Source organism: Canis aureus, chromosome 30, assembly GCF_053574225.1.
Source record: "Canis aureus isolate CA01 chromosome 30, VMU_Caureus_v.1.0, whole genome shotgun sequence".
NCBI lineage: Eukaryota > Metazoa > Chordata > Mammalia > Carnivora > Canidae > Canis > Canis aureus.
Genome location: NC_135640.1, coordinates 6,852,483 through 6,880,324, shown reverse-complemented (window position 1 = coordinate 6,880,324; position 27,842 = coordinate 6,852,483). Strand labels below are relative to the sequence as shown.

Below are 27,842 nucleotides of genomic sequence, written 5' to 3'. Positions count from 1 at the left end.
TAGACACTCTGTCTAATATCTAATGTTTATTTTCTTCTTCTTGTGCAATCTTTCCTTGGAACCAGCGGCTGCTTCAAAGAATAAAGTTAAAGGTGAGCTCCTATCCATTCTGCATGACTCATCATGATTCATTTTTCTACTCAAACATCTAAGCCCTCTTAATTGATGGAGCCAATTCTGTTGTAATAATGCTAGTTCAGTGTGCTGATGTTAGCCATAAATTCCTACAGATATAAATATATATTATTTCAAGTATTTGGTTTCTGGTATACGTCTATATTTGCATGTTTGTAAGTTTGTTTTCTTGTTTTACTTCTCACTTTATTCCAAGTGGAATATGATGCTTTTGTGCACCAACATTGTGCACAAACATGTGCCTGTGATCTTAGTTTCCTTGATAAAATTGTGAATTGGAAAAAAAATAGCATAAAATAAAGATGATAGAAAGTCTTGAAAGTAAACAAGCCTTCATAGAATTATGTGAAAAGAAAAAAATCCTCTAAAAAATGAATATTATATACAATACATTTCTATTTGACTTTTCTTCCATTTCCTAGTTGCATTAAGTTTGTATTTGCTGGAATTCTGGGAATATAATTTCATAAGTGAGGATGTGCTTGTGTAATGCCAGAATATCTCCCTTAAAGGAAAAAAGACTTTTGGCTCAATGTGTTGTTATGGCTTTGAAAAATATTCAAAATATATAGATACTTTGTCATAGGTTTATAGTTTATATGGTGTGATTTTTATGCTCTCAAGAGCAATCTGCATATTTATTTTTTCTCCTTTTTGCATAGCAGATATATTTATTTTTTATCCTTCATTTATCTTTCAAATATTTTTCATTTATAGAGGAAAACTGCATTTACCTTATTGGACATACACCTATTATTTTTAGTTTCCTCATCTACAAAATATAAACAATAAAGCCTTTAAAAGGTGGTTGTGAAGATTGAATCAGGTGAAGTATGTAAAACAGTTGGGAGACTTCCTGCTGCTACTCTCATTTTATTTTATTTTATTTTTAAAGATTTATTTATTCATTCATTCATTCATTCGAGACACAGAGGCAGAGACACAGGCAGAGGGAGAAACAGGCTTCCTGCGAGGAGCCGCATGTCTGGGACTCGATCCTGGGACTCCAGGGTCATGACCTGAGCCCAAGGCAGACGCTCAACCCCTGAGCCCCCCAGACATCCTGCTACTCACATGTTAAACTACGCTGGCTTCCCTTGCTTTTCACAAGCAAACCTCCTTGTGGAGAGTTTTGGGACCCCGCAGTGTTTAGTATGCCCAGCCTACTGTGGCACTGCATGTGCTCCGGAGGAACAAGTCGGGAGTTTTGTCTCCTTCACCATTTCGGATATTCAAATCTACCAAGAGGCTCCCCTTCTCTGTTATTCAGCTCCCTTGAGCCCTGCAGGAATGCAGGTTCTAGTATTGTTGTTGTTGTTGTTTAATATTTTATTTATTTATTTATTCATGAGAGACACAGAGAGAGAGAGAGAAAAGAGAAAGAGAGCCTGAGAGAGAGAGAGGCAGAGACACAGGCAGAGGGAGAGGCAGGCTCCATGCAGGGAGCCCGACGTGGGACTCGATCCTGGGTCTCCGGGATCAGGCCCTGGGCTGAAGGCGGCTCTAAACCGCTGCACCACCTGGGCTGCCCAGGTTCTAGTTTTATGGCTAGTTTTAGTATTATGACAGATTCATCTCTGAAGTGTTAACTGCTCCCTATTTATAAATCTTAGCATAGAGTGCATCTACTATTTTCTGCAATATGTTTTAACAGACCACTGAAAATCTAAAAGACAAGGTGGCAGAATTGCTGTTACCCTTCGTTTTTTTTTTTCCCCCTTCACCTGTACCCTGTATGTTGGTCAAGTAAATGTCCTAATAGGAGTAGCCAATCCCTGCCACAGTCGTTTTCTGTCCGGTTGTGAACAAAAGAAAGACATTCACAGAGCACTTAAGAAATTTCTTGATAATGAATACACAGTTATGAGTATATACAAGCATAATGTATATAACAAAAGCTTAAAAGTACAGCTTTAGGAGTGAAGAGTCAAGAACAATGTATAGTAATGTGTGGATTGTAGTGTATAGAACTTGACTATAAGGGGAGTTAGGGGGATCCCTGAGTGGCTCAGTGGTTGAGTGTCTGCCTTCGGCCCAGGGCATGATCCTGGAGTACCAGGATCAAGTCCCACATCGGGCTCCCTGCATGGAGCCTGCCTCTCCCTCTGCCTATGTCACTGCCTCTCTCTGTGTCTTTCATGAATAAATAAATAAAATCTTAAAAAAAAAAAAAAAAGGGAGCTAGGGAAAGAAATACGTATTGAGGTTAAAATCTTCCTCAAAGAATGCTTTCCCTGGGAGTGGGGCTGCTTAATCTGATCTTGAAGGATGGATAGGGTACACGGAGAAAAGAGTAGTACATAGAATAAAGAATTTGGAGACATATATAAACATATGAAAGCAGAAATGAATACAGTCCATTTCAGGATTGTGAGAGCTCCTTTTGAGTGAGAACCTATGTTTTTATGAGAGTGGAGGAAAATAAATTTGATGACATAACAGGCAATTGTGTGATCATAAGTCATTACTGTATTTGATTACATAAAACCTGTTCTAATATTCACATCTATGTTAACTTGATAATCCTTAAAAACAATAGATGTTTCAATGTACAAATAAACAGATTATAAAGTATGAATTTACAGTAACCAACTTTTAATTGGAAGATCACAGCTATAAATTATATTACAAGTGTCTGTCAAATCATGTCAGGATTCAAGCTTGCTAGGATTTTGCAAGGCAAACATATTTCCTTGCCCGATTTAGCACTTCCTGTAAAGACATTCCTACTCTCCCACACTTATCCATTTTATTTGATCTCCTTTCCCCACTGTATACAAGACTGCAGGGAGCTTATGAACATAGTTTACCCTATGTCCCCCTCCTTTTTCTTCTGCACCTACACAGTGTTATTAGAGACAAAAAAGAAGACCCCTTCTAAAATGAACTGTGCCTCAAGTAGAAATTAAAGTTTTATTTCTGATGATGGTTTGAGGCAGATGTATATTGTGTAAAGACAACAGAGAGAACTACTCAGTGCTTTTATTGTCCATACAGGAAAGGAAAAAATTCGTGAGAAAGAAGAAAATAAAATGAAAGGTAAAATAAGAGCAGATGGTTGTTTAAAAATAGTTCATTTCTCCTGACCCAAACAAAGCACATCCCAGGGAACCAAGCGGAGTTAGGAAAAAGATCACATCTCATTCACTTACTTATCCATATGGGATCATCTAAATTCAGAGAGCCTCTGATATACTGGAAAGAACAATGAATTTTTTTTTTTTTTTTTAAGGAGAAACCATAGACAGGTAAATGAGATGTTAAATTCCCGGTAGCATATTAAAACAGACTCTTAAAACAGCAATTTATGGGTGTTTATTTAAACAGAGTTCATTAGGAGTCAGCAGTTATTAGTAATGGCATAGAAAATTACCCTAATTTTCTCCCACTCCTTTAAAAAATATTATTGGTTATTATACCAGTATCTGGGGACAATAGTGTAAACAACATATCTGATTATCATCAAATCATGTAGCAACTAACCCTTTCCTTATCTGTGTAGAAACTGTCATTCTGAAGATCACTAATTCTTCTTTAGTGGTCAAATCCAATGGTAGCTTACTGATCTTCATATTATTCATTTTTTCTTGCTAAATATATACTATTTCTTTTGCTTTTCTATTCCCCTTAGTTTTAGGGTAGACGCATAGACCTCATTTTCTTTTTAACTCCTCTTTGCCTTTCTTTCTCTCTCCTCTTCTATCTTGTTCTGGAATAGAGGTTGCATTTAGACTCTATCTTTGATCCCCGAAAAGATCACTTCTTGCAGTACTGATCCAGCTGTCTATAGCCCCTGAGAGAGATGAACTTCACCTCCTACAAAATAAAGGAAGCAGCAATTTTCTAGATGGTTGCATAGTCAACATCCCTCAGCACTGTTGATTTTTTTAAGAGAAAAACAAATGATCCAATCAAATTGCTCTCCTGAAAAAAAAAAAAATGGTAAAGAAGGAAGGAGAGGATAGGAAAACTGAAAGGGGCAAGAAAAAGGAAGAAAAATGAGAATCAGTTTTGTTATAGTTTGTGGCCATGAACTTTATGGGTAGACTGAATAAGAAGATGAATTAAGTCTGGGGGAAAAAGAGAGAGAGAGAGAGAGAGAGAGAGAGAAACATGAATGTACCAAGACTAAGAGTGAAGAGTGCCCTCATGGTATCTATGTCCCTTGTTTTTACATAAGGCTTATATACCTTTTGGGCTTATGACACAGCTCTCTTTTAATTAAGCTTTCTAGATAGGCTTCTCTTGCTTGCAATCAAAAGAAAACAGATTAATATAATCACCTTCTTCTTCTAAAGTGTTCTTAGTTGTTTTTAGTTAACACTTTTTCTAAGCTTGATTTATTAACCTTCTATCTGATGTTTCCATTACCCTACTGAATATTTCTACTTGAATATCAAAATTGAAACACTTTTTTTTTTCCCCAAATCTGAACCCTTGGGGTTTATACTATGTCCTCTCATAGACAACTATTTGCCTTATTTCCTAGAAGGTTTGAAACATGTGTAATTCTTCCAACCTAATGGCCCCCATGACCAATCAATTATCAAAGTTCCTAATTTTATGGAGATAAAATTATTGTCCTAATTGTGTCCTAAATTTATTATGGGGATAGTAGCTTTTGTACATATCCTTATTCTTCAAATTACTCATTCTTCAGAGCTGTTCTGGAGTAGTTTCCAAATTGCTTACTTCAATTCTCAACATTGTACAATCCATCCTGTATTTATATATCACAATAAATTCATATGTCAGCAGTCTACAATCTAACATGCATTCATTTTATCCTACACTCATATTTCAGTACCATGCTCTGGCACTTAGAGACAGAAAATAGGTACTGCGGAGTGTTCCTAAGATTTCTTTGCATGAAATTATTTTATTTCACTGTATTGTAAACTTATTGACTAAATGTATCATGTGATCAATATTATTCCATAATATTACACAATTTCTAAATAGTTTTAATCTGCTAAATATATTTTTGGTCTTCAATCTGATTTTTAGGTTTTATTTTTTATTTTATATTCAGAATTTGGCAACTATAATGGGGATAACATTTTATGCCAAATCCTATAATCATTATTCAGTGTCCAAATAAAAATTAACATAATTATTCTGACTTTGCATAAGAATTAAAAGATAATGAAGGGCACTCAGCAATCCAAATTGAGAAATATATGTGGTCTAGAATCAGCATTTCAATTTACTGTATGTAAGTGCTAGTCATACATAATATTATTAAATACATGATTTATTCAGGTGTAAACATAAGGTCTGCTGTTCAATCAAAATATAACATTTAATATCCCAGGTTTCCTATCATATTACACCTTTTGAGGGTGAATTGAAAGACGCTTAAGAGGTTGAAATTAAGACATTATTTCAAACTATAGACTGTCTTAAGTGAAGCACCTATATTTCAGTTTGTACTATATAATATACACTATATATTAAGAACTTCCTTTTTGTATTCAGACATAGTTCCAATCCTGATTTTTCAACTTATCTAATTTGAGCACCTGGACAATTTTATTAACTTCACTCAACATTCAGTTGTTGTGAAAATTATATGGGATAATGTATAAAAAGAGATTAATCTGGGAAATGGAATATAATAAACAGTAAATTTTACCTGTCTTCATTGTTATCATCATTATTATTATTTAAATGATGTCTGTGGAAAAAGCAAATAAACATGTAGTCAGAGACAAATCCAAAAACTAAAACTTTTCTATGAGTATCTTCTATATTTCATCTTCATGATAGCACTTATGTTTATAGTCATTATCACATTAAAATAAACACACAGAATATAATATTAATGATCCATTTATGCATATGTATATTTTCTTCATAGTTAAATAATAAAATCCAAAGTGTATAAATGACATCATTAAAGAAGTTCAACCTAATAGTAAAATAAAGAGAAAAATTAAGAAAGCTATGTTTAGTGAGATTTATATAATACTTAAAATGTAAAAATTACTTGCTTTTATTATCAGTGAAGAAATTGAGGAATAAGATTACTTATAATTTCTTTTGAAACCATCACTCAACTCTTTTTGTTGAATCTATGTTTAGATTTTAAGTTTAAAAGTATAAGGAATTATTCAAACTCTTGCATAATAGCTACAAAATCTTCAGGAAAAGTAACTCTTCAAGAAACAATTATTGAAGCTTATGTTTATTTATCCCACACAAGGGTGATCTAAGGAAATATGTTGGGAATGTTAGAAATACAGCAGTCCCCCCCTTATTCACAGCTTAGCATTCCATGGTTTCAGTTACCAGCAGTCAACCTAGTCTCGGAGCAGATGATCTTCCTTGTGAGTATTGTCCGAAGGTCAGTAGTAGCCTTATGCTACACCACAATGCCTACATCATTCACTTCATTCCATCTCATCATGTGGGCATATTATCATCTCACATCATCACAAGGAGAAGAGTGAGCAGAGCACAATAAGATACTATGAAAGATTAAGATACTATGAGAGACCACATTCACATAACTTTTATTGCAACATATTGTATTATAAATTTTATTATAAATATTGTTCTATTTTATTATTTTTGCTGCTTATCTCTGTGTCTAATTTATAATTAAACTTTATGTGAATGGGAAAAAGTATGGAAAAAGTCTTTTCACTAAGGAGTCCAGGTGGAAGGCTCTACCTTTTAGAAGTTTACTTTCTTAATCTACCTTCTACTTCATCTCACTTTTCTAGGAAAATTGCCAAAGATACTGATATATATGATAATGTAATGATGTTTTCAAAGATGCAATTTCTTGCTGCAGCCATTTTCTAATTTCTAAAAAAGTGGATAACAATTATAAAGCTAATATTTTCAGTGTATACTATGTGCCAGACAGTATACTAAATATTGTGTATGTGTTTTCTTTTTTTTATAGGCTGCATTTTTTTTTAAGATCTATTTATTTATTTGTCCAGAGAGAGAGAGACAGAGAGAGAGAGAGGCAGAGACACAGGCAGAGGAAGAAGCAGGCTCCATGCAGGAAGCCAGACATGGGACTCGATCCCAGGTTTCCAGGATCACACCCCGGGCTGCAGGCGTCGCTAAACCGCTGCACCACCGGGGCTGCCCTGTGTATGTGTTTTCTAATTTAATCCTCACAAACTCTTTGAGATAAATGATGTTATTATATTGATATTTTTAAATGAGGAAAATGAAGCAAAGAGTTAAGAAATTTAAGTTCACAAAACCAGTTAAGAGGCAAGCCAACAATTCCAAATCATTGTTACTGACTCCTGAGTTCCAGTCTTTAGTCTATTAAAGGCTTTAAAGATTTTAGAGTAATTTAATCAACATTAAGAATCACTTTAATCTTATTTATTCAAATATATTTATCTAGGTCTCATTCTCCCAGGTAGGACTGAAGCTAGGATTGGGAATAAAGTAGAATGATGATAAGTTGTTATCAGGCACAAATAAATTGGACCTACCTAGTGGGACCTACCGAGTGGCAAGGAAAACATTCTTCTAGTAGATTTCTTGTTTCTCATTCTTTTGAATTCTCCATTTTTGGGTCTTTCATTCATTCACCTTATGTTAACCTCACTTCTCACTTATTCTCTCTTGGGAAAGTGAAGAGGTAATTAGTTTCTCAATAAGAGGAGAGGTGTTCTAGAAAAGCTTTTGGCATAACTAATGTGAAATGCTGAAATCAGAAGAGGGTAACAGGGTTAAAGAGTGTGTTCATGAAAATTTTATTGTAAGATGATTCAGTGAGTCAAAATTTAGATGACTTACTTGTTTTTAAACTGCAGCTTCATTTAATGTGGTTTCTGGTTTTTATTTCTCACCACATAAGGGTTTTGAAAATTATTTGCTCTGTAGAGTATCTTCTTACTTACTGTTGGGCAACTGTCTCTCTTCATGTTGCATAGTATAAACTAATATGGGTCAGGATGGAAAGACCCCTCTAGATAATCCATTCACAAATATAAAAGAATATTATTTTTTACTTGATTTAATGAAGTTTCATTTCCCCCTGTCTCTCCTTTATTCTTGACATGCAAATAAAGATTTGAGCTTTCCTGTGGACATGTGGGTGAACATAATTCATTTGCAGGGTACAACTTTGTATAGCAATTAGAAATTAGTTTGTGTTGCTATTTTAAGTTTATGTCCTCATTTCCATGATAAATAAATCATTGTAATATTTTTTATTCTATCTAAACGCATCTCATCCAAAAGACAGGATCTTCTGGGACTCAATTCATTCAGTTGGTTCATGTCATTCTATTATGTTAATAAAATTGGCATTTGCTTATTCTACAGCTGCTGTGTGGAGTTTAGAAAGTCTGTAATTAAAATCCCAAGGTTTGTGGCTTCTTAAAGGTTTGCAGACAGAAAAAAAGTCTATTATAAGGAGAAACACAGTGATCAATATTTAACAGTTGGACATTTAGGGACAGCCTCAAGATAAGTGCTGTAAAGCCAACAGTTAAATTACATTAAAAATAAATTCTAATTTATATTTCAAATTAGATGGAGTGATGATTATGTGTTTTTAGTGGAAAAGAATCATTTGACTTGAAATTATAATATAAAACATTTATCACTAGCAAAGTGTTCTATTAATGGCTTAGGAGAAGGTTATCAGAGTTCCTGGGTTTTAATATTTGCTCTACTATTTATTTGTTTTCCACATAAAGGATAGAAATAGCAATACTACCTAATTCATGGAATTATAATGACATATAAATGATGATTTTATAATGATATATAAAAAGAATATGTGAAAACACTTTTAAAATAGCTAATTGATATCCAGATGTAAATGGTTGTTAACTAAATACAGCATAATCACATAGCCAGGAAGTTGATATTCAGTAATAAATAAAATATGGCCCTTGTTCTGAGCCCATGCCAAATGATTCGCATGGAAAGACTTTGTAATAATGATATCCATTTTATGCCTTTTTCTTACTGAACATCCTTAGAAAAGAAGTGAACAAATATGTGTCTTAATTTAATAATTTTTATTGATTGTTTATACTGTGGCAAGATACAATGGGGAGAAAAAAATATTGCTTAGTTTGGACTTCAGGAGGCTTTCATTCATTCATTGATTCATTCATTCATTCATCCATTCAGTATTACCAGGAACAGCTACAAACAAATCAGTCAGGGCAAAAAAGTAAGTTATACACTATAGTGTATGCAATATTATAGGCACTATGAAGACAAAAATAAAGCAGAAGTGTAAGACAAGAATATGTGAGCAGAGTAGAGAAGGAGGTAGGACAGGGAGATGAGACAAGCAGGCATTTGAAGAGAGAATTGATGCTGAGTGACCAACCTGAGGTTATCTGGAAGAGCAGAGGTCTTAAGGAAGTAAAGGACCTAGTTTATTCAAAAGACCTGGTGAAGTTAGACAAGCATGAGGTAGGAGAGTAAATATGAGAGAAGTCATAGAAAGAAAGAGGACCAAATCATGTAAGGATTTTTGTTTTGATCTAAGTAAGATGAAAGGCCACTGGAAGTTTGAGTAGAGGAAACATGCTCATTTAGTTTTTATAAGATCAATTTGGATGTTCCTGTGAAACAGACCGCAATAAAAGGTATTAGCACACTTTTCCAGGAAACCAGAGGACAGTTGATGGTGGCAGGGCTGGAGTCATAGCAATAGGGGTGACATGAAGTTATCATTTGAAGACATACGTAGTAGAATTTGCTGAATAGAAGTGGAATGGATATAAAGGATGAAGTGTAGTATGATTTCAATGTTTTATTTGGTTATTTTTGCTTTCCTGGAAAACTGGAAGGACATACTTACATTTATAAGATAGAGAAGTCTTGGGAGGAGCATGGTAAAATAAGGGAAACTCAGTCTTGAATACATGAAGTTGGAGATCCAAGTAACAAGGACAGGTAGAAATTGGTTATATGAATATGAAATTCAGGAAAAAGATCTGCACTGTACTTTGAAAATCTAGAAATTGTTGTCTATGGATAGTATATAAAGCTATAAGATTGGATGGATTTACCTAAACATATTTTATTTAGAAAGGAAAAGAAAAACCACAGGACTGAGTTCTTAAGTACCCAAAAATCAAGAACAAACAAATGACGAGATAACATGCTAAGGAGTCACCAACTGAGTTAAATGTTTTGATAGATGAGAACTGAGAATATACCATTGGATTTATCAATGTAGAATCACTAGGGACCTTGATAATTGCTAGTTAGTATAAAATACAGAGATGAAATAAGTATTCACCTGAAGAAATGCAAATTTGCTACTATAAAACAATAGCATAATAGTATACTGATATATGATTATAGAGACATTTATGTTAGTAGAAGGCTCTAGGGAAAACTTGGAAAAAGTAATGTTCAGAAGAGAACTAAAGAACTAATCAGAACTAAGTAGGTGAAGAAGAGAGGAAAGAACTTTCCAAGTCAAAGGAGTGACAGTAGGAGACTAAAAGCCAATATAGTGTCTGTGGAGGAAGAAATGGGAGCGAAGGTCAAAATAGCAGTAGATATCAAATCCAAAATATCTTTGTCAAGAGCAATGCCAAGAAGCTTACCTGCTACGTTTTTGTCTAGGAGTTTTATGGCCTTGGGTCTTATGTCCGAGTCTTCAATCCATTTCATGTTGACTGTTGTGTATAGTATACATTAGTGGTCCAGTTTTATTGTTTTGCAGATGGTTACCCAGTTTTACTAACACCATTTATTAAGAGACTATCCTTTCTCCATTGTATAGTCATGTCTCCTTCATGAAAAATTAGTTGACCACATATGCATAGGTTTATTTTGGGGGCCTCTATTCTGCTCCATTGATGACTGCATCTGTTTTATAGCAATACCATACTTTTTTTGATTACTATAGTTTTGTAACATAGTTTGGAATAAGGGAGCGTGATGTGTCCCGCTTTATTGTTCACTCATAGGATTGTTTTGGCTATTTGAAGTCTTCTTCTGTGGTTCTGTACCATTTTTAGGATTATTCATTTTGTTTCTGTGAAAAATATCATTGGACTTTTTGGAGGAATTTCATTGAATCTATAGATTGCTTTGGGTGATGGGGATATTTTAACACTATTAATTCTTCTAATTCATGAACATGGAATATCTTTCCTTTTACTTATGTTGTCTTCAGTTTTTCTCATTAATGTCTTATATAGTTTTCAGTATTTAGATATTTTACCTCCTTAGTTAAATTTACTTCTAAGTATTTTATTATTTTTGAGGACATTGTAAATGAGATTGCTTTCTTAATTTCTCTTTCTGGTAGTATGTTCTTATATAGAAACATAACTGATTTTTTATGTTAATTTTGTATTCTGCAACTTTACTGAAATAGTTCACTAATTCTAGTGGTTTTTTTGATGGGGCCTTGAAGGTTTTCTTTGTATAATATCCCACATGGTGCCTTGAAGTTTCTGTTACAAAGGTTTTTCCCTATTCTAAAAACAATGAAAATCTATTTAAGCAACTTAAATGGAGATAGGATAGTTTCGCATTTATAATTTGAAAGAATTACTGGCTATTCATGAAGAATAAGTTAGAAGAGGTTACTATATAAATGACAAAGGGACAGGAATTGTTTGGAAAGTTACAATAGTTAGGTGGAAAATGAAGGTAGATTGGCCTATAGTGTTTGGTGATAACATCAGGGAGAAATAGATTTGAGAGAATAGAAAATCATTTTAAGTATTTTGAAAGGATGAAACATTGAGCAGAAAAAACAAACTTTATCCATGAGTAAAATCAGTGCCTTTAAATACTTATAAATATTTTAAAATACTTTATTATTCTTCTTTTCTCTTCATTGTGATCAACACTGCAAACCTAAAAGTAGAAACCTAGAATGACCGTCCTGATGTTGTCAATATGTAAGCCCACAGAAAAGTATATTTATGTTGTATAATGGAACAGAAGTAAAAGTAAGGGAAAATTGTAAATCATATTGCCAGGAAAAAGATGAGATAACATTTTCTTTTTCTTAAAATAATATTTATGTATACTATTGGTTCTTATATTTGAAATAATTAGACAGTTTTATATGCCTTAATATTTCAAAGGGAGGAAACTTTAAAGATGTACTTATTTATTTGAGACAGAAAAAGAGAGAGTGCACTGAGTGCAAGCAGTGGGGATGCACAAAGGGAGAGGGAGAAAGAGAATCTCAAGTGGACTCTGTGCTGAGTGTGGAGCTGGTACAGGGCTTGATCTCAGGACCCTGAGATCATGACCTGAGCCGAAATCAAGAGTCAGACCCATAACCAGCTGAATTACCCAGGAGCCCCAGGAAACTTTATATTAAAAACAAAACAAAAACATAAGCCCATTAAGAAAAACACACTAAAAGTCATATAAAAAACTGTACATCTTAATTGTATAAACTAGTTGGCTCTATTTTGGACAAAGCAAATTAAAGGTTATTTATAAATTTGATTTTTGACTAGTATTCAATTTGAGGTTATTTTAGTGATATCAAAGTGGTGATAATATGTGTGCATAAACTTCAAAAGGTTTATTAATTTAACTCACTACGTAGGTATTTTCCCATCCTGGCCAAATAATAGCCACCTATAGGCAGAGTAGAATACTAATTTTTTTCCATGTAATCTTTTCTCAAACATGGGACAATCATCTGATGGGCCTTGAGTTCACTTAAACATGCTGTCTAGATACAAGGCAGGAACACTGTTTGGCTTGAACAATCACCAAGTAGTCCACACGAAGTAATTATTTTCCAGCTCAGCCAGAAGTCATCTTGGGAAGGGCTGTCAAATCTCTTGGCTGCTTAACCAAAGTTTGGGAATCCCAGTAATATATACTCCCAATGCAGGTGCAGCTGGTTGTGGCTGTGTATTCAAATGGAAGCTGAGGGATCAGAGAGCTAATATTTGTATATATTAGGATGTAGCTTTTCCTAGAAGTAAAGACAGATGTTTCTATGCAGACTGACGTTTGGCTCATTAAAAACTTTGAATTTGCTTCTCTGCAAATAAAAAGTTACTCTTCCTATGTGAAATAGTTCCTTTGTTATAAATGTGAGGAATAAATTTAGATTTAGGTGAAATGTAGCTCTACAGCTGAAGATAGATACATAGATTTTAAAACTACTTATAAGCTTTTTGGAGGGTTAACAAATGCTTTGAGATCTTTCATTCAAATCTTATTTAATGCATCTGCCAAGGCCAAAAGGTCATTTCAGCATGATAATTTAACTATATTTATTATAAGCAAAATAAGTATTTAATGAGCATTTCATCTATAGCTATCTCAATAATCATAAGATTTTGAAAGTCCTAGTTATTTTCAGATTTCTTATAATAAAACAAAAGAAACACATACACTCATGGCCTAATAAGAGATATACAGAAAGAAAGCATTCCTTATAAACTGCTATTGTTCTATTTTAAAATCTAGCACCTGGAAATGCATTCAGTGACACATTAGTTCATTCACATTTAATTATTCACACCCCCAGTTCCAAAATACTAATTGAATTTATGCATAAGTCACTAGTCAAAAATAATGGCATAGTATATTTTGTATTTTAGGATCAGATCAAAAATCTTAACAGACATCACTCTTAAAGACTTAAAATATATTATATGTAGCATCAAAAATGAGTACGTTTATAATCTAATTTTGAAAGAGTACATATGATTTTTGGAAAAACTTTTTCCAAGACAATACACATCATAATTTTGCCCTGGATTATTCCATTTATCATTGACTTCCTTTATTTATTTTTTTTTAATTTTTATTTATTTATGATAGTCACAGAGAGAGAAAGAGAGAGAGGCAGAGACATAGGCAGAGGGAGAAGCAGGCTCCATGCACCGGGAGCCTGATGTGGGATTCGATCCCGGGTCTCCAGGATCGCGCCCTGGGCCAAAGGCAGGCGCCAAACCGCTGCGCCACCCAGGGATCCCATCATTGACTTCCTTATAGCAAAATAGAAGTTTGCATTATCAGTTTATATATTCTGTTATTAAACTTTGACTAGTACTGATTTAGATACCAAAACAAATTTTGAGGAAATAGAATCACACTGCTTTTGTTGTTAAAAAATTCTCTGTAGTTTCAAAGGAAACTGTCACCTTAGAATGAATTGGAGAATGGGCAGCAAATTTCAAGATATCAATCATATCATTACTTCTAAAAGTAGTAGAAGGATGAATATACTAAGATATATTTTCTATTACTGAGTTTTAAACAAATTAGTTGAGATTTGTTTTCTTTTAAAATTTGCTTCTTTTAGAAACTGCTTCAGCTTCATCAATAGTTTGTGCAAATATAAATGACAGATCTAAAACTAACTTGGGCATATAATTGAGGAAGAGAAGAAAGTAAGTTTAAGGGGAAATAATAAAATGGCTGGAAAATGAATAAGGAGACCATAAAATTATTGAAAATACATATAAATGAAAGTTGCATTCATTGTAGGGAATGCAATGTCAGAAAGTTCTTTTATTTTGAAAGATAATAAAACTATTTTAATTTTAAATATCAAAGCATTTACAGTTACAGGCGACGAGGAACTATAATAAATGAAACTTAAACAGTTGTCTAAGTATGAATAAAAAATATTATCTACCTTTTGAAACAATCTGGTATTGGTAATTTCAGAAACAACAAAGACATGTCAGAAAATCAAAATTTAAAAATGTGACGTGAAATCTTATTATCAAATTGTGTGAAATGTGACACCCAAGCCTGCATTCAAAACGATTTTCTTTCAATTATTGAGCGTCATATGCAAAGGACAGATGTGATCTCTGATATGGGATGAAAAAATATATAATTCTGACTCTTACAAATGGACTTACTTCAATCAGCAACTTTTACCTTGAAAACAGGTCTGCTATGAACAATAGTATTAGATGTGAAAGAGTAGCCAAATGCAATTAATACTGAGGGTAAACAATTTAAAGGAAAAGAATTAATTACATACACATTCTAGTTGGAATTTAGTTGGAATGAATAACCAAATTAATAACATTTCATTTTCTAAGAAATTTGATAAACTAGTCTGTGTATCTTTTTGATAGCTTTAGATAAAAGTGTTATTCCTACTCACTCTATCTTATAGACTGTTTTACTCTTCTAATAGATAAACAATATGCTCTGTTTGCATGTCTGTCCCAAGGAAAGCTATAATAGCATTTGATCCAATAGCCTCAGTAATGAATCAGGTATAATGAACTCTTCCTGACAATGTGGGAATTAAATAACTAATGTTTTCCCACACTAATTCTTAAGTGACCATTATTTCAATCTATAGTGACTACTCTTGAGGTTTGTTTTCTGAAATACTTTAATTTTTTGCTTCATTTTGATACGTATATCATCATTAGCAGTTACACTATCTTTTTATTTTGTCCTTTTTGCTCCTTTTTACCCTTTTTTCTTCTTGCAGCTATAAGGAATATGAAACTCTACTTATCTTGTTTCAGTAAACTAGTTTACCACCAGATTCCCTGGTTTTGTTTTGTTTTTTCCCAAATTACCATAACTATTCAAATCTCCATGGAGGAGTTTCAAGTCCCTACATTAGTGGACTTCCTCAGATGAGTTGTTCTTTTCCTACATAAGGAATTTGGCCCACAACCCTACCGCAAAGTACTTGGAGCCAACCTCCTTCTGGCTCTCTGAAGCAGCTTGGCATTGTCCCAGCACTGATTAATTCCTTACCTCTGATGTTAATTTCTACGTTCCCTGTGTAATCATATTCTCTCTATTCAGAGCTCAACTCTATACTCACCTGATCTAGCAGCTTTTTTTCCAGAGTAGTACAATTATCCATCAGTAATTCTTGTCCAGGAAAGAATTTTCCTTCCCTTTCTGCAAATTGAGAGACACTTTTATGATTCCATGTGCCTCTCAAACAGTTACTGAGATACTTAGTATCAGTTATATGATTTAATTAGATCATTCTGTGTGCTTTGTTTTTCCTGTTATAGGAATTAACAACGCTAAGCAAAGAAAAGGTTGAAATTCTTCAACCACTTGACCTGAGCAGGCCTCTAAGATGTTTCATTATCATCGTTTATTTTAGCATAAGGAGATATAAATTCAGCTAATAGTTTCCCTGTTTATATTTTTGAAATCTCTCCACATAATTGGTAAATACATTAGTGCAAAATCATTGCTCCTGTCTTAGATAATTTATGTTCTCCAGGAGGAAAAAAAAATACAGTGACTACTTGGTATCTCATTGCTAAATAACAAATTGTCTCACATCAGGGAAATTATCTATGCCACTATCTATGCCACTATCACCTTATATTATTCAAGCTGAGATTTAAAAATCAAGCATACTTGTTACTCCACCCATTTGAGTTGTATATTTTACTTTTTCCCTTAGTTAAAAAATAAAAGTGGAAGTACATATATAACTTACATTTCTTAAAAAGTTGTCCTGTAGACAACAGAGACATTTGGAAACTACTATTTCATAAGTCATGTGAATTATAAGAAAGCATGTAGTGAATTTCTAAATCTAAAATATTTTTTTTACAAATTATTACTTGTTAAAAATACTTCAAGGATATAAGATAGGTTTTTCCAGTAAGTTGACTAGCTATTATGTAAGCACTCCTAGCAGCTAGGAATATAAAGGGCTTTGTCTAGCAGTATCTAACACTTTCTCATTTCCTGTTACCAGATTATAGAATACAAGAGCCCACGCTGACATTTTCATGAATTTTCAGATAAATATATTGTTATTTTATTTTCATTGTTAGAGGTTCTGACCATTGATTGGAATTAGCATTATGATAGTGTCATCTAGTGGTTCCTATGCCAACTCATGGACATTTGCCTATAGAGGTATTCTTTTACTTTTGGAGTGTGAATTATACCTGATAAAGCATGCTACAGATACTATGCATGTATATCTTTCTGCATATGTTAACTTTTCCTGAGACTTTCTGTTGAAATTCCCTATAAAAATATTCTCAATAGATTACTGAATATAGTGATCTGGTTATGTCTGTCTCTCTATTCTAAAAAACACATGATAAGGCCTTAAGAAATAGACTATAAATAGAGTTGATTTGCTATTCTTAAGTTTACTGTCAATGCCTTAAGTTACAAATATTATTTCCATTGTGTTTTTTGTTGATAGTATTTGAAAGTAATAATTTAGGCTCAGAAATATAACCTGAGACTTCATAAAAAATATTTTTGTAAAACAGCCCCTTTGAAATGATGTTACTTCTTCTCAATAGCAATTATAGTAGGTCTGAAATATTCTATCTGAAGTTTATCTTTTCAATATTAAAATATATTCAACCACAAATATAATTGCAGTGTTCCAATTGGCAACTTGGTGGCACTCTTTGATCCAAATAGAGAGGTCATCTATAGAATATAGATAACACCTTCTGATGGAGGCATGTTGGAGTACTCCTCAATTTCCTATCCAGTACTATCACCATACAACCTGTTTTCTTTAAAAGAGAATATATTTTCATCTGAGATTTTTTTTCTTCTGACTGCTTGTTATATACACCCTTCATTGATTTAGTTCTTTCTACTATGTGATTGCACTTTTCTTTCTATGAGTCTACCAATTTCTGCAAAGTTATGACCTGCATAGCTCACATTACTCTCTGGGTGGTTTATGTAAATAACAGTAATAAAACCCCCCGAAGCTTCATCCCTGTTCCCTATGGTATCCCACTGACCCCTTTTCTATCTGTGGCTGATTTTCTTTTTCCTTCCCACTAGCAATTTTCAGACTACTGTGCTTCATCTGATTTCTTGACTCTTTCTTAAGAATTAATTATTGAAATGTATGAGATGCACTCTGAAAATGTCAGTGTATTTGGTTGGATTTACTAAGAAGCACAGCTTTTCAACCAACATGATATTGGAACTGAACTTCAAGTAGTGCCTTTCTCCACATATCCTTTTCACAGGCAACACAAAAACATAATGCAGATGATCTATACCATATTTGAAAAGGTTTGCGCTGTAGAAGGCCATTTGTCTCTATTACTTTAGAGCGGAATGTTTACCTTTGCATTGTAGTGCCTTTTTTCTCATTGAAACTTTAACAAACACTTTATATAGAACTACAAGAGACTCACAGAAGCTGTCCATCTATCCTCTTGCCTCCAAACCAGCCTGTGGCTAATTTAATCTGGTTATTGATCCTAGTATAAAAGGAATTCACAACCTTCCTTGTATTTGGTGGAATATTCTACAAGTCTTATTCTCACAAACTCAGACACAGAAATTCATATACTGAATAGCACACAAGGCAGCTTGAGAGTAGAAGCAGTTTAAACAAAAAAGATTAAAATCACTTGAAAAGAGATTCAAAAGTATTTATTGAAACATCTCAGGTGTGAGTTTAAGAAAGGAAGAGACGCTTTAAGTCACAAGATATAATTTCAAAGGAATATTAATAAAATAATATTTTAAGTAGCTTAGACCTTATACTTATTCATTAACTTGTAAAATAATTATTAGGTACTTACTGTAGACCAAACTTTGTTTCAAGTACTTCTGTTGAATTGGTATATACAATCAAGAGAAGAGACAAAATCCTTATGCTCTGAACGTATATCCTAGGACAGGAAGACTAACAACCACATAGAAAATCAAGAGACAATGTAGTTACACTTGAAGGTCATTTGTACTATGTAAACAACACAGGAAATGAGGTTGGGATGTGCCTGTAGGTGGAGGTATTGCTATTTTTAATGAAATAGGATAAGGACTTATTGATAAAGCAACATTTGGACAAACTGATGGTGTCAAGGGAGAAGGCCAGGAGGATACTGGCAGAAGGGCACAGAATAAAGAGTAAGACCAATGAAAACACTTTAGAGGCAGGAATATACTTGCTGCTTGAGAAAGAGCAAGGATAGCTGATGTGGGTAGAAAGAAAGAGTATAAGATATGGAGAGAAGTAGATGAACTCTAGGGGTAACATGACCCAGTTGCATAGAGCCTGGTAGGTTAGCTTCTGGATTGGCTTTTACAATGAGTGCAGTGGGAAAGCTTTGGAGGATTTCTAGAAGAGGGTTGACATGATCTGCTGTATGCATTTAAAAGATAATTCTAGTTACTGTGTTGGGAGGTAGAGAAGTTAACGCAAAGTTATAAGAAGGAGATAAGGGTGGGGTTTTTATTATGTACTGGCAAAGAGTTGACAAAAAAAAATTGCATTTGATTTCAAATGATAGCCAGTGGAATTTTTTCATAGTTTAGAGACAAAATGAAAGAGAAAGAAAAGAATCAAGGACTTCTGCAAGGCGTTGGCCTGTGCTACTGGAGGGATGTCTTCCCCATTAACTGAGATGGGGAAGACTGCAAGAAATGATGTACAAATATGTATGGAAAAGTTAATAGTTTCTAATAGTTTCTATCCTGTCTCCACAGTGGAAGAAATCACTGATGTATATTGTAGGCATTTTATATATATATATATATATATATATATATATATATATATATGGACAGGTATATAACATTCATATTATAAAACTGTAAAATATTCCATAATATAAATAATTCAGGCCTATGGTACCATCCTGTAGCTCTTGAACCAGGCTGGGACCCACAGAAGCTCTGGAGGGCCACCTGAAACTCTCCTTCTGGACTCAATATGTTGCCCTGTCGGCATTAGGGGCTTCAACTAGCCCAAGGAGCTATTCAGGCAGGGTTGCTCAAAGATCACTGGAGCTTCTCTCTTTTCCTGTGATTCAAAAGGTGCCCCCCCCCATAAACCTCCATTCTTTTTCCTACTCATGGATTTTTCTTCTTGCAGTTGTGCCTTATCTCCCCATGACACCCTCTCATGTTTCTTTCCGAATATTTTGTTTCAGTCCTTTATTTTTCTCCTAAGGCTCAGCCTTTTAAAACCCGAAACTTGGGAAAACTTCATTTTTTCTAATTTTGAATATGCATTTTCCATCACAACACTGAACAGCCTAACTACTGCCTGATTTAGGAGAATGAGACAGGGTGCAGGAGGAGACCTACGTGGATCAGGAAATAAGAAAGAAAGAAATGTAGTACTATTTCAAAACTATGTTGCCACATTACAATGCCTACCAGAAGTAAACAGCATCCTATAGTTGACTGATATTTAAGCACTTCGATCTGTGCCTTAAGAAATTGAACACCAATAAAAAATAAATTAAAAAAATAAAAAATAAAATGGATCATAGATCTAAAGAGTTAAGACTATAAAATCTAATAAAGCATAGAAGCAAAAAAAAAAAAAGAAATGATCCTTTATCCAGCTTTGTGTGATAGTAGCTTTATAGATGAAGAATGTGTGACTAAAAACATTAATTTCTTTTAGAGTCATCTATGAATAAATAATTAATATATTAACTGAAACCTGGATGTTCATATTGCATAACAAATAATTTCCTACTTCAGACTTTAAGTGCTTGTATATTGATAGAAATAAATTGTTCTCCTTCTATTTAAAAGAGAGGGTCAGGGGCTCCTGGGTGACTCAGTAGGTTAAAAACCACCTTGATTTCTGCTCCAGTAATGATTTCAGGTTCTTGAGATCCACCTGGGTATGAGTGTCGTTGGGGCCCATGATCAACAGGGAGTCTGCTTATCCTCCTTCTGCTCTTCCATTCTCTCTCTCTCTTTCATACTCTCCCTCATAAATAAATAAATAAGTAAATAAATAAATAAATAAATAAAATCTTTATTAAAAAAACAGTATAAAAGAAAGGGTGAAAAAGACACTTGTAAATAATGATAAATTGATAAGTGTTGGAGGAAGTGAAGGAAACATCAATGGAAAAGAGGATGAGGAACAGAGAATCAACCCAAAACCTTTAGCTGCGATATTCTAGTGCCTTATAACTGAATAAAGAAAGAAGAAAGAAGGAAAAAAAAAGAAAGAAAGAAAGAAGAAAGAAAGAAAGAAAGAAAGAAAGAAAGAAAGAAAGAAAGAAAGAAAGATTAAATACAGATGGTAGCAGCAGTGCAATAGAAAAAAATATAAATCAATGGCTCCTGGTGTGACATGCAGACTGTTGCATTGTTTGAGATAGAATGAAAATGTTGCAATGTTTTGAAAACTTTAGACCTTTTAATTCATAGATATCTAAATATTATCTTGATGAGATCATCAAAACTGCTAGAATAATTAGTTTTTATTTATTACATATTATGAGAAAAAGTTTTCTAATAGAGTATGTGCTATAGGATGATATTCTATGGAAAGCATGACTAGTGTGTGTCTAATATAAAGACGCATAATGATTGAGATATTAAAAACTTTGATATGAATGAATTTCTTCCATAAGCTGTAATGACATTTGAATCAAAGGAATATGGCTAATTGGTAACACTTTACTATAACATCAACTATCTTTTCAATGTGTTTTCAAAAATTTATGTATATGAAATTGTTTTATAAACTGGTAACTTTTTCTTTTATTTTTTGTTGAAGCATAACTCCATTAGTGGAAAACAAAGATACTTTATGTAGATTTTCTTTTCTCTATCAAACTCTTCAGGAACATTCCTCTTCTATACATCAGAGCCTTTCTCTTGTCACACTGCTCTTAATAGGTCTCAATATTGCTAGCTTTTAAAATAAAAGCGCTGAAACGTTCATTTATATTCTTCTTATAATCAACTTTATCTCATTTCTGTCTAGACAGACATTAAAAAAAATAAGCATGCAGCATTGCTAAAAGAAACTGAAGCAGACAAATGAGCCTAAATTCTCCTGGTCTCTCCTCTCTAGTTAATTTACTTACCTACCCAGGTTTCTGATGGGTATCTGCATTCATGCAGGAACTCTAACTGTATCTCCAGCTGAATGCTCACTTATCTGGTCTAATACCATCAAGGCTCTAGATTCAAACAGGATGGGGAAGACTAGGAGAGAGAAAGAAAGACTGTGTTAGTCACTGAACATATGACTTAGTTTCACTTGATGTGAAAAGCATTCTCTGCCTAGTTTACTTACACTTCCTGAAGCTGCCCTCAACCCGCATCCCATTTGGGTGGCTTGCCTTTGTGCTCTCATGGTGCCCTGTACTACCTCTCTCATATCACCCAATCATACTGTGTCATCCTATATGTCTCTTTATCTTCATTAACTAAGAAACTTTACTAATATAGTGCCTGGGAATTTATCCAATGTATATCTTCTGAATAAATGGATGATGGTACCTAAGATGTGCTGTAAATATGAGACCAACAATAACAATAATGAGAATGATAATAGTTAACTCTTATTGAGCACTTACTAAGTGCAAATGCTTTTCTAAGAGCTTTTGTCCATTATCTTATTTCATCTTTATTACAACCCTGGAAGAAAGAGAATTATTATGGGCTTCATTGTCATAAAAATAATTTGCATGATAATTATTCTTCTGATATCTCCACTTTCCTGGTATAACCTATTTTTCCCTATCTTCCCATTATTAAATGCTTTAATGAAGTGCAGATCAATTTTGTTATAAATTGCCAATCTAAAAAGAGAGCATTACCTGCTCTAAAATACCATTTAGGATATACCTATATCTTAGAACACTTTGTGGAAAGTTATGTAGGAAAAATGCTGGCGGGGAAGTCCATTCAGTAAGTAAAAACATAGACATGATTTGTGTATTTACATTGTGTGACAATATACAGGGAAGAAGATATGAACAGCAGCAAAACCACTATTAATAAACAAAATATTTTCATAGACAGGTGTTCAGGAAACTACTTGGAATTAAAGCAAGTTCATCATGACTCTACCATTTCTTTTTCTCAGGTTCAAGTACTAATATTTATTTCTACTTAAATCATTTTCTTTTGTTTGGTTAGGAGGATTTGGAAATACAATTGAGATCAGTTGTTTTGTTGTTGTTGTTGCTATTGTTTCTCTGCTTTGTTTATGGTATTAGTTCCTTTTGTTTTAGTAATAGATAACTGTTCTGTTTCAGTTTACTAGTGATCAGGAATGAAGTGCAAACCTGTCCCTGTAAAGTGATACAATTTTTTCCCAGGCATTACTCTTACCATTCTCCATTACATATGAATCATAAATACTATTAAAACTGTACACTGAGACTTTGTTGAACTATCTTAAGACACTTTCTCTTTTCCACTTCCCATTTAATAACGAAGTTCAACCTTGATCATACATTTTCATTTTACTGAAAATGTCTAGTAATTTTCTCCCCAACTCCACATCATTTGGAATGTGTTTTCCTCTTAAAGGAGTGTGTTTGATGCCCAGGTTAGCATATGCTGAAATGGGAATTTCACTCTGCTACTTAATCTTATGAGGTCATCCTCCACCTTTCTAAAATTTCCTACTTATCCTTTAGTCTTAAATCCTGCATTTGGGAACTTGGAAACAGAGCTTAATGATTAGAGCTCCCAGAACAGAGCAAACACTCTTCCTCTTGATTTCTTGCCATATTTGAAATATTCTGTGATTCACTGAAGATTACTTCCAGTTATGGCATGATATATATATCATGACTATTGTGAATAGATTTAATATTCAATGTTTATGTTCTTTAAGTACACGTTATGAATATGAAAACTAGGATGAGAAAAGCATTTTCACTATTACCCATTCCAGTGGTAAGAAGATTTAGCCAGATTTTTTAGTTGGACAGCTACATATTATAATAAATTTATTTTAATAAGCCTATTTTAAGGTTGTATCAACCTATTTCAAGGTTGAAAATGTCAGGTATATGATATAAGATAATCAGAATTTTAAGCATGATGTTGATGTTGCTCTGACAGTAAGAGAAAAAGGTTGGAGTTTCTTAACTAATTTACTAGACTAGTCTCCTCCATGCTATCTATTTGTGCAGGGGCACAAATAGAACTTCCAATATGAGACTATTTACCACATCTTATAGTTTAGCAAGCTTAGCAAAAACTTGATTCATGAAAAGTAAACACTCATAACTCTCTTTCTCAGAAGACTCATTACAAAATTAGATATAAATATTGGATTTGGAATTCAGAAAGGAGAGGAATTCAATATCAGATAAAATAAGTACAATACATCTTTTTAAAAGTAATTAACCAGGAATATTGAGAACAGAGTTGAAACAATGTAAGTTAAAGTTGGAGATGGTAAAGCCTGAGAAGTCAGTTAATGACCAGGAAAATAAACAGCTGAGACAAGAAGGTGGCAGTGCCAGAGGTCTCAGGATACACAGTCCTCACCTAAACTTTAACCCTAACCAGATGCCTTTACCTGACATCCCTGTATTAAAGCATAGATTGTGCAGGGCCTTGACAGTTGTTCTGCTGGGAACAGCACTTAACATAAGACTTTGTGCCTTTGGTTGCTGCCAGTAGCATTGGCTCCCTACCCAGAATGGACAAGGCTAACAACAAGTTCTTTCCTAGAGATGCAGAATCAAAGGAAAGAAAACAAACAAATAAAAACAAACTTTTAACTCTGCCCTAGCCCTAGCCCTAATACTGACCTCTAACTCTAACCCCAACCCTAGTAATGAATCTAAAACTCATGGAGGGCAGCCCTGGTGGTTCAATGGTTTAGCGCTGCCTTCAGCCCAGGGTGTGATCTTGGAGACCTGGGATCCAGTCCCATGCCAGGCTCTCTGCATGGAGCCTGCTTCTCCCTCTGCCTGTGTCTCTGCCTCTCTCTCTCTCTCTCTCTCTGTTTCTCTCATGAATGAATGAATGAATGAATGAATAAATAAATAAATAAATAAATAAATAAATAAATAAATAAATGATTTCTTAAAAAAAGAAACCCACGAAGGAAGAGGAGGAAAAGAACTGATATGCCTGATTATAAAGTGGTTGTAAATTGAGCTTCATTTTTCCAATGCAAAATATTTTTCAAATGTTTTCAGGATTATGAACTGCTAAAGTCTTAAAGATATTCTTGGCAGGGTTAAATGTTATCTTACAATATTTATTTATCAATTTAATATAGGATATTTTATACAGTTATAATTAGAGTATTTTATAAAATCCATTAATGGAGAATTGATATTTTATTTCTATTCTCATATTTAATGGAAGTTTTGTTCAAAGTTCTCACACATATCTTTCACAACAAACTCTTGCTGCAACCAAAGCCACTTGAATCATTTCACATAATTTTCCCAGAGCACATCTTCACATCTATTTAAGTTGTTTGACGTATTATAGCACTTTTTGATTTGATGCTGACTCTGGAAATTTTAATGCAAGCCTGAAGTGTCCATTTGCTATTTGTAATCCACCCAAGGTAACTATTGGATATATTTCTTAAAGGGTCTTTTAAAAACTTGACAGCCAACCCTTGCAATTATCAAAGCATATGCTTACAATTAAGTCCTCATTAAAGTCTGTTGGCTTTTATCATTCAGTTTGTAAAGATTGCATGGTAACTTCTATAAGTGTTCAGAGCTAGCACTAAATGAGATCATTTGGTAAACGTGTAGAGCCTTTATAAGAACACATAATATCTACAGTAACTTTTCTTAGAAATAATTTTTAGATGGAACATATCAAGGTCCCAGAGATAGTCAACTTAGGATAATTGAAGAGAATTTAACAAAGAGGCTTTTAATGAAGGTGTGGCAGAGGGTTGGGAAAATCACAAGGACAGGGCACTATTCTGTGGTTGGTAACAGGGAATTTATTACCGACTCCAACCCTGGAGAGGCAAGAGAGATAATGATTTCTAAGATAAGAATGGGAGAACAGAGTAGAGAGGTCCACCTTCAGGTGTGAGATTTACCCAGCTCAGTGTAACTTTATAAGAAGTGAGTGTCTAATATCTCTTTTCTTCCTTCCTTCCTCTGATCTCCTTAAAGGGCTCTGCATTTGTTTAAATTAAGCAGAAGTGATACCAAGAAAGCCTTTTGTGTAGATCTGTCTTCCAGGGTAGAAACAGGAGGAGAAGGGAAGAGTATGGGGGTGGATCTGGACAGGCAAATGGAAGATATCCTGGATACGGAAAACTTAAATCCCTCTTCTGTGTGCTTGCTTGCTCGTGTGTATGTGTGTGTGTGTGTTTGTGTGTGTGTGAGAGAGAGAGAGAGAGAGATGGAGAGAGAGACAAAGAATGAGAGACAGAGAGAAAGAGATAGAGAAAGAGAGACAGAGAAAGAGAGACAGAGAGATAGAGAGACAGGGACAGAGAGAGACAGTGAGAGAGACAGAGAGACAGAGAGAGAAAACAGAAAGATAAATTATTTTTTCCAAAGCCATAAACATGTGGGATTTGGATTCAAGCTACATTAAAGGGTTAAACATTCAAATTGTTTTCCAGAAAGAGAGAAGGCAAGGAACTATCTGGAGAGACGAATATCCATTCTTCTGTCTCCTGTCTAGTAAACCTCTCTAAGCTATTACTGCCCAATTCTAAACACTAATAACCGGAATGCCCCACCTATAAAAAGGAAAAGAGTCCTTGGTTATTTACTCTACAAGTGAATATACCAGTTTCATCACATAAAACATAGAGTTGAGGCAACAAAAATAATCTGCAGAGAGAATTCAATTTTTCAATCACTGGATAATAGTCTGAAAAACACTGGAAAACTAAAGTGGATGAAAGAAAAGGATACCTAAAGCAGAGAGGCTGAAAAACAAATCAACTTAAAATAATAGAAAGTAGACTTCCCAAGACCACATATGGTGAATTCTTTCCTAGCTGGGTAGGTACAAATAAAAGATGTGTGCAGAGATATTTTTGTCATGAAGCTGGAAAGGTAGGCATATCCGCTTTCTATGATTGATGATATTGTTTTTCCTTTTAATATGACAGAATTTCTTTTAAAAAATAAAACAAAACAACAGTGCTCCCAGGGATATTGGGAACTGTGCTGCACACAGCAGATGTATGGCTTGTATACAGTATTCAAACACCTCAAATACTTTTCTAGTGCTGTAGCTTTATTAGAAAAGCTGTGAGACAGTCCTGGCTTTGATGATGCCAGAAAGAGAGCACATAATCAAGTGATGCTGGAGGAGACAAAAGGAGGAAAGAGAAAGGCAGAGGGAATGCAAGACAATAATTATGAGAAGGTGACTTTGAGAGGGAGAAAAGAAGAAAATAGAAACAGAAAGATGATTGCATTTGGAAGGAGAAATAGGGAAAACCCAGGATCCCTGAAATGCTGCATATGATTCTAATGAGACACAGTCGCGTCTCTCCTCACATCATGCCGACAGGGTAAAACACCCTCAGCATTCACTGGCAATCTGTGTACTTGTCAGTATGATGGTAAAAGTTCAGTCTTTGTTCCAGACTACCTTCCCAGGTGTTGCTCTCTGCCACTTCGGGAGAGGTAATCTGGCACTGGCAAGTAACAACTTGAGCAGAGAAGGTAGGAACTAGGACAGGTGCGTACAGAAGTATGTGTTGAAGGCAGTGAGAAGCAAGGTGCATGCATGGGTGCACGACATATGGATCCATGCTTTGTGATTCACGACCTCATGTGGAACTTGCTGCAATCCTGCAAGGTTTGCTGATTAGTCTTTGACTTACGATGCCTCTTAGACATATCGTAATGTTTTTCATGTAGGTCATTATCCACATTAACCAAGCATCCATGAGACTGCACTTTGAGGGATTTGCCAGTCTGAACATTTATTCCACTTGATCATTAAGTAATGTAAATCATGCTCCCTGTTAAAGACAAAAATATGAATGACACTTGTCAAAGAAAATAAAACAGACTTTATTCAAGGGTGGGCATAGCAATAGGTGTAGAGACCACTGGAGTGAT

At 34.1% G+C, this 27,842-nt stretch overlaps 1 protein-coding gene across 4 annotated transcripts in view; it reads left to right on the top strand.

The window, feature by feature from the left end:
• Positions 1-27,842, top strand: part of CADM2 (cell adhesion molecule 2) — a 1,060,955-nt gene that overhangs the window by 736,172 nt on the left and 296,941 nt on the right. For 2 of the 4 annotated variants that reach the window (XM_077878754.1, XM_077878756.1), the window contains exon 2: positions 66-92. The exons of the other annotated variants lie outside the window; for them this stretch is intronic. In XM_077878754.1, the coding sequence (XP_077734880.1) occupies positions 66-92 (27 nt within the window). The remainder of the gene's footprint in view (positions 1-65; positions 93-27,842) is intronic. 4 annotated transcript variants of the gene reach the window in all.